Genomic DNA, 9420 nt, shown 5'->3' with positions numbered 1-9420 from the left:
TCCCCCCACTTCTTTGCTCCGCCATTTTTTTTTTTTTTTTTTTTGGTACGGGGGATTGAACTTGGGTCCTTGCTCTTGCTAAGCAGGCATCAGAACCACTGAGCTAAATCCCTGGCCAACCCCACCATGTCTTTACACATGAGGCATGGAGGTCTGGAGAGAGCAGAGGACTGGAGTATGGAATCTGCTGCTTAGTAGGAGAATGGGAGGTCAGTTCAGGGTGCTCTGAATGTGGATCATCCGGTGTTCTGTCCAGTGTACCACCTGCTTCCTTAGTACTGTGTGTGTGTGCTGTCTATAATGTTTTTCTCATGAACGTGTATCATTCACTCACAAAAATGCTGAAAATATGGAAAGCTATTAAGAAAATTCATCTGTCAAAGGAAAGCGATAATTTTGCTTCAGGTCGTTGTCACTGATGCTTTATTAGATGCTTAGTACTGATCCTTTTCTGTTTTTCCAATCTGTAGTCCCATTTTCTTAGTTGTTGTCCTGTATCTACGTATCATTCTGACCAGAGAGTGGCCTATTTCTTAGGCTGTGGGTTTTATTGCTAGGATACCAGACTGTGGTAATAAAATGATGTCATATCAACGGGTGTAAGGCACATAAAGCTGAAGAAAATCCTCTGCTCAGCTCTGGAACCTCTAAAGACTGTGGTCTCCTTTGTTAATGAGGTGGCTCTATTTTTTAATTCTTTGACTTCAACCCCAAAGAAGCTGATCTCTGGATTCCTTCTCTCTTTCATAGCTTCTGGCCACCCACACTGTTTCTTTTGCCACCTTGAACTTGGCTCTGACCGGGAAGTGCCTTCCAGCTTTGCCAATCATGTGAATGTGGAGTTCAGCATGCCCACGACTTCTGCCTCCAAAACTGCTGTAAGATCCATCTCTGTGGAAGACAAGACTGACGTCAGGAAGTGGGTCAATTATTCTGCACATTACAGCTACAAGGTAGCCTTGAGCAGCATCTGGCTGATTTTTCCAAGTCCATTTGTTCAGCCCACAACTCTTCCCACTTCCACCTTTTAGCAGTGCTTAACATAGGTGCAAAATATTCTCTTTCCACACTGGAGGAAGTTCATGTACGTAACTATAAATGAGTTTGTTCTGATTTTTATGGCTAATCTTTCTTGTGGACAAATGAAAAGTCAGAAAAAATTTAAAAAGTGGCTTACATGTAGAAGTATAATATCACTGTCATTTTGGACAACAAAAAGAACAATGGGATAAATCAGTGATTATTACTTACAATAATTTATGTTGGTCTTGGATTCGATCACAATAAACCACTTCCCAAGAGAAAAGATTAAAGAAGGATTTTGAAAAGCGGTTTGAGAATTTTCTATTCACAATGATGCCCTTACATTTATGTGGTGATTTATTTGTTCTGAATGTTTTCTTGGTGGGCAAAACGTTTGACTACCAGAAAGAACGAATGTTCCATCTTGTGGTCAGGAAAAAAATAGCACTTCCTTCATGATAGACCTTGTTTGATCTTCATTTTTTTTATCTAAATTGAGCAATATATCCAGGTGATGAGAGGAGATACCTTATTGATAAAATTACTGTTCTCAAAGGATTCCCTTACTGATTTACCAAAGGCTTCACTTGAGGTGTGTCATTTCCCAGGCATTATTTGATTTCCCAGAATTTATTGATTTCTCCGGAAAGACAGTGACTGTTTAGGAGAAGAAACAATAGAACTGTAAATATGCAATCCTTCGTTTGGAAGCTTCTAAAACAGTTACAAATATTTGGGAAGGTTTAAATAATTACAAAGGAATTTATTTGTTTGGTAAGCCAGCCTGGAACAGTGGAGTCAGACAAGCATACAGGTACAGTGGAAAGGTTCACAGGGGAAGCACCTCAGTCTGCTTAATGATTCACATGCAGAGAGACCTTGGAATGATTTGCAAGGCAAGAAATGAGAGTATTTCAGGTATAGGGGCCAGGGAGTTAGCTCAGTAGCACCATGCCTACCTTGTAAGTAAAAGGTCCTGAGTTTGATCCCCAGTACTGGGGGGGGGGAGGTATTCATGGAAGAGGGAATTCCCACCCAGTGAAGAGGATGTGCAAAGAGTCATGATACACTCAGGGCTAGCAAATCTAATGTGGCTAATGCCCAGAACATTAGCAAACTTACAAAGAATCTGGAAAAAGGAGACTCTGAGGGTCTCCTTTGGTTTATTCGCTGCTTCTTTCTTCCTTCTGATATTTTTCCCAACTTTTATTTTGGCAGGTGGAAATTGAGCAAAGAAAGAGTTTGAAACCAGACTTTGAAGGAGATGAAACAGAAAATCCCAAGGTGTGTGGGATACAGTGACAAAACCCTACACGTGCTAGGGTGGCTTCCTGTATAGTTGAAGTTTAAGTCAATACCTGCTGTGGCCACTCCATATTGGGAACAATCTATCAGAGACCTTCCTGTTTCCTGTCTTTTAATAGAAACTCCTGAGGTGGTTGCTTAGGAGAGGCTTTTGACCATGATCAAGCCTGAAGCATGTGGTTCATCTGACTTTGGAGCTTTCTGTATAGTTAATGTCTCGCGTCTGCCTGTATCACAGTACGAGTATGTGGTTTGTTATTACTGTGAAAAGAGTCCAGAAAAGTACTTCCAGTGTCATCGTGGGCATGATTTCTTTCTGATATTCATCTGTCATTATGAGTTTCTGGAATTTGATCTTGAAAAGTTAATTAAGCGTCCATTTCTGTCACTTCCTCTTTAAAGGCTCAGAAAAGGTTCAAAACAAATATCCTCTTTGGATCTACTAAACCTTCTTTAGATGTCTCTCTTCTTTAAGTGTTAACACTATGCACAGAACCTTTCCAGATGTTTCTCCCCGGATTACAGATTCTTTAGACTGAATCATTTTTGTTTTCATTTCTCCCAGGTTTCAGTCACAGGTTTTGTTATCCTGAGTCTCTATCGACAACGAGAAAGGGCCGCCTAACTGGATTTTTTAAATTTTGTGATTGTACTTTCTTTCTGTAGTTGGATTGGGTTGAATTCACATTCTGTTGAAAGGAAAGCAAAATCGGGCTTATTTCTCTTCATTTGGTGGAAAAGGGACATTAACTGTAAGATTATATTCCGTTCAGGAGACATCTTCAGTCTCAATGAATTCCCAAATTCACACTGAAAAATACAGGCCACTTCTGATTCCTGACACGAATACCTCGGGCATTTGTCAGGGGCATTTGGGAGTTCTTTTTGTACCTCATAGCCAATAGATTGTTGCATGTCTCTTTAACGCAAACTTTATAGGATATGTAAGCTGAAAAGGAAAGTTTAAAAGCTGTTTTAAACTTTGGATAAGCTCTCAGGTGCAGAGCTTGATAATCACAGTATTGTAATAAATTAAAAGGCAGTCTGGGATTACAGGGGAATGTTGTGAACATTAACTTCTGATTCCAAGAGTCAGGACATTCAGTCAGTCTTCTTTCTCTTCATTTTATTTGTACCTTGGTGTTTTATGATGAATAGAATGGAGAGAAAGGACATTTTATCTGATTTATAGATAATACAGAAGTAGAAACTATCAAATTTTTCATTGACAGAATCAAGATTAATTGATTCAATGAATATTCATTAATTCTAAGTATGTTACTAACACTAGGATATAGAAATCATTGCAATGCTTTTGAAGTATCTAAGCATAAGCCCGAAACTAAATGGAGGAGATTGAATAGTCATTCGTGAGACACTATATTCTAAGTTTTTAAAAAGTAACTCTCTAAAATACAGACTACAGGCATGTACATTTATGTTTATGTGTGTGTGTTGATGAGAAGGATGTTGAAAGAATGGGCCTTACAGCCACTCATAGAAATGTTTTCTTGGGGAAATGGGAGTTCAGTTTTGAATTGGAAGTATATCACAGCCATCAAAGCTAATTCATTCAACCTGTGTTAAGAGAAATTTAGCAATCTCTATATGATGTATGTCACTCCCTGTCTAGATGGAAGATTGAGTTCAGTTACAGATACTTTTCTAAGAGACCTTAATAAGTTGCCTGTGTTAATAGGCAGGAGACCATGGTTGCGAAGAGTCTGACTATAAAAGGAATAAGAACAGCCGTCTTGAAGAACAGAAGATATAGCTGGGAGGGAGGTACTGAGCAGGATGGAATGATAGAGTAGCTGCCTCAAAATTTCTGTTAAACTACGAAAAGGAAGAAGTGGAAGTAGTAGTTATTAAAGAGTTCTAAAAAGGAATAAACTCTAGTAAAATTTCCTCTTTTTGCAAATGCCCAAAATTTAAAATAACTGTCTATCCCAGATGCTATGAGAGGGACTGTCACATTAGATTTTGCCTAGCTGGTGACCAAGATTTTTTAAAATGGTCTCAACAAGAATAAGGCTCTCTAGCTCCAGCAGTCTTTTTCTTTCATGTTTTCATGCTGTTTGAAATACAGAAGAATCTCTTAAAAGACTTTGTCAAGGGATTCCAAAGCATATCCTTTCCATGCTGTACTGAGGACACTAAAAGCTTCTCACACAATATCCAGATGGTTGGAGAACTGTCAGGATGAATGAAGGTCACTTCCTCTCCCAGCTTTAGCCCTGTGGCAAGCCCTCTGTCTCACCTGCTTACCATGACATAAGTATTACTTGTTGGTTCTTATTTTTCCTCCTTGATTAATTCTCATTGTCTTCCTACTTTCACCTGAACTGTTTTTTGTTATTTAACCAAGAGGCAGGAAAATCCCTTCTATACCATCTGCATTTGGGAAGAAAATTAGTAGTAAAAAAATTTTTTTTTAGCACTAAATTTTTTAAATCTACTACCATGACAGCATCAAGTTTGTTTTGCCTCTCATATTTTTGACTATGGGTAACGTATAGAGGTTGGGGAATATGATACAATATATTTTTAGTGTTTTGCTAATAATCTACATAAAAGTCACAGTTAGGCAAATAACTTTTTTTTTTTTTTTTTTTTTGGTACCGGGGATTGAACTTGGGTCCTTGTGCTTGCAAGGCAGGCCACCAAACCGCTGAGCTAAATCCCCAGCCCAACAAATAACTTTCTGATGTGTAGAGTTTATGACTGCCACCTGGATATGGGTTTTTATTTTTTGTGGTTACAAAAAGTTCTAATCTGTGAGGTCAATAATGTGAAAATATTAAAAGTGAATTCATCTTACCAGTACATAGTATTACTATTGGAATACAAGTTAGATGTCATATAATAGCAAGAGCTGTACTGTACTTTGAGTCTAAGGCTTGCTCTTCAACTTTACAGTAAAAAAGGAAAATAATCATATTCATTATGATATGTCAAAAGGAATGTGAAGCATTTTGTAGGGGAACATTAAACCTCCACCTGCTCTTGTCAACATAGTATTAATTATTTCTTATCAAAAGTTAGCACCTTGTTCATATTGAATATTATCTGAACGGTTTTATTGTGGGGTTTTTTATTCTCTACTTTCTATCTTTCCACATTATTACTGGGACCCGTGATCCTTAAGAACTTTTTCTTTTAATTTAAAACCTTTCTTATTTGAAAAGAGATTAATTTCTATTCAAATCCAGTGGTTGGGAGGACTTTTTTTTCCCCTAGAAACTCATGTTACTGAGAAATGAGATGCAGGAGGATGAGGAATGTATCTTATTCTTGTGTTTCCAATACCTTGCACAGAACTTGGAGTGTAATAGAAGTCAATCACCTTCAGTCCTTCCTGGCAGGGCAGACATACTCATGAAATAAAGGGAAATTATTAGGTATTCAGTGTACGTTTGTTGAAAGAATGCTGACCTTGAGATTCTGAGACTACTTCAGTCTTATCATCAAATGCTGATACTAAAGCATGCAGTTAGCTTTCATTTCCAGGATTTAAATAAACTTTTATTCCCACTTTCAGTGTCAACTAATAATAATCATCAGCACTTAAGCACTTACTGTGTTGCTGAGCTTGTACTACAGTGTACCTTATTCACACTGGGAAACATTTTTTGTGCCCACAGGTAAAGTAGCACAGATGCTGCCCATAATCAGACTACTGATTCAGTTCTGTTGCTGTGAGTCAAACTATCTAGGAGCCTGAAGCTGGCACATTAGAATGGCTGGCGGGGGAAATGCTTGAAGAATGGAATTCGATGGAATGCTCAGCCAGTCTTCATGGGCCAGTTCTTTGTTTCCCCCAGCATTAACGGCTGACCAGTGTTACTGCACATTTCTTTTGTCACTATGTAAGACAGAGGTCTGAGATTAGGAAGGCTGAATCCTGTCAGAGGAAATCAGTATTTCACAAGTGACTTAGATTTTGTAAGTTAGTAGTGGAAAATTAGAGAATGAGTTGAGATTTTTTCCTTAAAGCTTTGCACACTATTAAATTTGTGTGAGCAGGAGAAGCACTGCCATCCAACCTACTTTTACAAATTCTCCTAGTGGGAATGGTAATTTTTAACTCTAATAAATATTCCTTTAATCCCAGCATATTTAGAGTTTGGGTTAAGAATGCAGTCTAATAGGATATTCAAACAAAGCCAACAAAAAATTTAAAATCATCTAGTAATAAATCTCTAACCCTTCATTGCAACTTAAAAAAATATTTTTCCCAGTACTGTGGATTGAACTTAAGACATTGTGTTTGTGAGGCAGGTGCAGTGCCTCTAAGCTAAATCCTCAGCCCTTTATTTATTTTTTTTCATTCTTTTGTGGCACTGGAGAGTGAACCCAGGGCTTTCTGCATGCTAGGCAAGTGTTCTACCAATGAGCGACGTCCCCAGCCCCAACTCTTAATATTAGAGTTTTCTCACCAACTTTCTAAAGACACTCTCTCCCATCCAACTACCAACCAGGCCGGACCCTGCTTAGCTTCCCAGATCAGATAAGATCAGTTGCATTCAGGGTGGTATGGCCGTAAACTCTAAAGGTATTTTGTACATGGCACCAAAGTCCAACTACCAGTTCTCTACAAGTCACCATTAATTATTCCATTTGTAAATGAGACAAACTTTGGATATTGTGATTGATATTTACATATTTAAGGAATTAAAAGTGAAGGAAATATGGAAGACAGCTGTAAATATAAAGAACAAATGTGTATGTCAATAATATTTTCCCATGTATTAGCTAAAGTAAAAATGTGGGATTTTTACATTTCTTCTACTGTGCCTTAGTGAATTTGCTCCAGAAAATCTAGTCCTTTGCTTTGAGACTTGAAAAAGAAAAATTTGTCACTGAACTTGCATTTCCAAGATTGACTGTAAAGGCAGAAACTTTCCACATTGATGTTTGGCAGTGCCTAGAAAGAGACAAATAATAACTGAATGTGATTTTTTTTTAAAGCTATAAAAAGCAGACTTAGGGCCGGGAATTTGGCTCAGTGGTTCTGCTGCCGGCCTTGCAAGTACAGGGCCTGAGTTCAATCCCCAGTACCACCAAAAAAATAAATAAATACAATAAAAAACAGACTTAAGAAATACAAATTCAATATGAAATGGTATAAAGAGATGAAAAATACAGCATTAACCACCAGTCTTCAAAAACTAGACGCCATTTCTTAAAGCTAAAAGTAAGAAGCTACAGGAAAAAAGAGATTGCGTAGCAGGAATAAAAATAGAATTGTGCAGCTCAACAAATACTTACCATGTCTATCCTGATCATGGTGCTATGTTAGCAGCCAGCTTCCCTGAAGGGATCAAAAGCTAAGCACAAGGACATCGAGGATTGTTTAGAAGTCGTTGGTAGGTATTTTCCCTATTCAGCTTCAGTTTCCAGGGTGGGGGGGACTTTTCTCCTCCTCAGGTTTTTTTAAAACTATAGTTTCATGGGTTATTTTAGAAAATACACTTTGATGCCACTTTCAGTCATATTCCAAGACTTCACATATTCTTAGGAACCAACTAATTGAAATTTTGAAGACTGAGGAACCCAGCTGGTTCATCTTTTCCTTTTCATGTATGTTCTTTACCCTTTACCAACTGCCCAGAAGATAGAAACAGAGAAAATCCTGCAATCCTCTATTTTACACTTGCCATCAAAACACCAATTAGAAAGGAGGATCAAAGAGGGTGGCGAAGATCAATTAAAATGCTTCTCTGGATGTTCATGGGCATCACCCAGCAAGAGTGCTATGAGGATGAAGAACAGACAGGGCTCCAAGGTGGATGTTAGGATTTAGGTACAACTGGAAGCAGAAGTAGGTCTAGCCCTCCAAGGTACCGAGGATGTCAGGATGGACCCTGATTTTTGGATATGCCCTTTTATACAAATGACTAAGGGAAGAAAAAGCGTTTAGTAAACATCCTGGGACTATTTGTAAGTTATGGCAAAACCAAATGAGACAAAGGACAGTCTCCCAACACTGACTTCCTCGTGTTTCTTAGTAACATGGGAACATTAATTTTAAAAATGTAAAAAACTTATATAAGCTACAGAATTGCTTCTCTTATGTGGTGTGTTTCAGTGTGATTTTTGATTTCTTTTCTTGTGCTTAGTTAAATGAAATGGATGGATTCCACCAAATGTAATGGGTGAACAAGGAATTCTAGCTCTCTCCTGTTCACCCCCATGTACCACTTCAGATCACACCCTGAACTCTGTTTTGGACACCATCTAGTCAAACAGTAACTGAAATCTTACAGAGTGTCATTTGTGGCCATGTCCTTTAAGAGTGTACAATCCTAGCAGTATCTTGGGAGATCCCTCTTTCAAGCAGCGCCTTAACTGAAATCTTACAGAGTGTCATTTGTGGCCATGTCCTTTAAGAGTGTACAATCCTAGCAGTATCTTGGGAGATCCCTCTTTCAAAAGCAGCCTGCTGGGTTTAAGGGTGGTAAAGTCAGGAGTGAGAGAAGAAATGAAACAAACCATTATGTCTGCTTGCCACCAGAATCTGGAGAAAACATTGCCACATTCAAGAGATTAATCAAAATTAGTGCTTTAGCTAGGGGACAACAGAGGAACGCCCTTCCTCACCCTGCATTTTTGAAATGTCCATGGTGAGTTTCCATGCATGAGAGGAGTTGAGCCCAAGATCCAGTGGACGATTCAGCTGATGCAAGGCTTGTATTTTCCTTTTTCATCATCTGTCCTCATTATATGTAATTTCTTGCACTATTGTGGTCAGTTTTATGTAAAACAAGTTTACCTTTTTTTTTAGAAAATTAAAATGTGCCTATGTAATAAAGTCTACACACTGGCTATCTCTGTAGAGGTGAGGTGTTGTTTTAGTTGTTCTGATTATAATCTGTAATGCCTTTTTTGAATTATGAAAATGAGCTGTTAATAAAACTTTTGAACAGAGTGTCACTATGTAATGTTTAATGAAGGCAGTGTAAAAAGAGTAAATGTTTATTAGCCAGGTCCACCACCCAGTTGATTCAGCTAAAGATCCTAAAACTGACAAATTAACAAGTGACAAGTTTGATTATGCTAGTTAAATTTATTGTGTGTGTGTGTGCGTGT

At 38.1% G+C, this 9420-nt stretch overlaps 1 protein-coding gene across 3 annotated transcripts in view; it reads left to right on the top strand.

Annotated features, from left to right (window-relative positions):
* The window catches only part of Gtf2a1 (general transcription factor IIA subunit 1), a 170724-nt gene that overhangs the window by 98613 nt on the left and 62691 nt on the right, over window positions 1–9420 (top strand). For all 3 annotated transcript variants that reach the window (XM_033766721.1, XM_010616246.1, XM_010616245.1), the window contains exons 5-6: window positions 751–953; window positions 2242–2307. In XM_033766721.1, the coding sequence (XP_033622612.1) occupies window positions 751–953; window positions 2242–2307 (269 nt within the window). The remainder of the gene's footprint in view (window positions 1–750; window positions 954–2241; window positions 2308–9420) is intronic.

This window comes from Fukomys damarensis, unplaced genomic scaffold, assembly GCF_012274545.1.
Source record: "Fukomys damarensis isolate Sample0158 unplaced genomic scaffold, DMR_v1.0_HiC HiC_scaffold_21, whole genome shotgun sequence".
Classification (NCBI taxonomy): domain Eukaryota; kingdom Metazoa; phylum Chordata; class Mammalia; order Rodentia; family Bathyergidae; genus Fukomys; species Fukomys damarensis.
The sequence above is the reverse complement of the archived record's forward strand: the minus strand, read 5'-3'. Positions and strand labels throughout refer to the sequence as shown.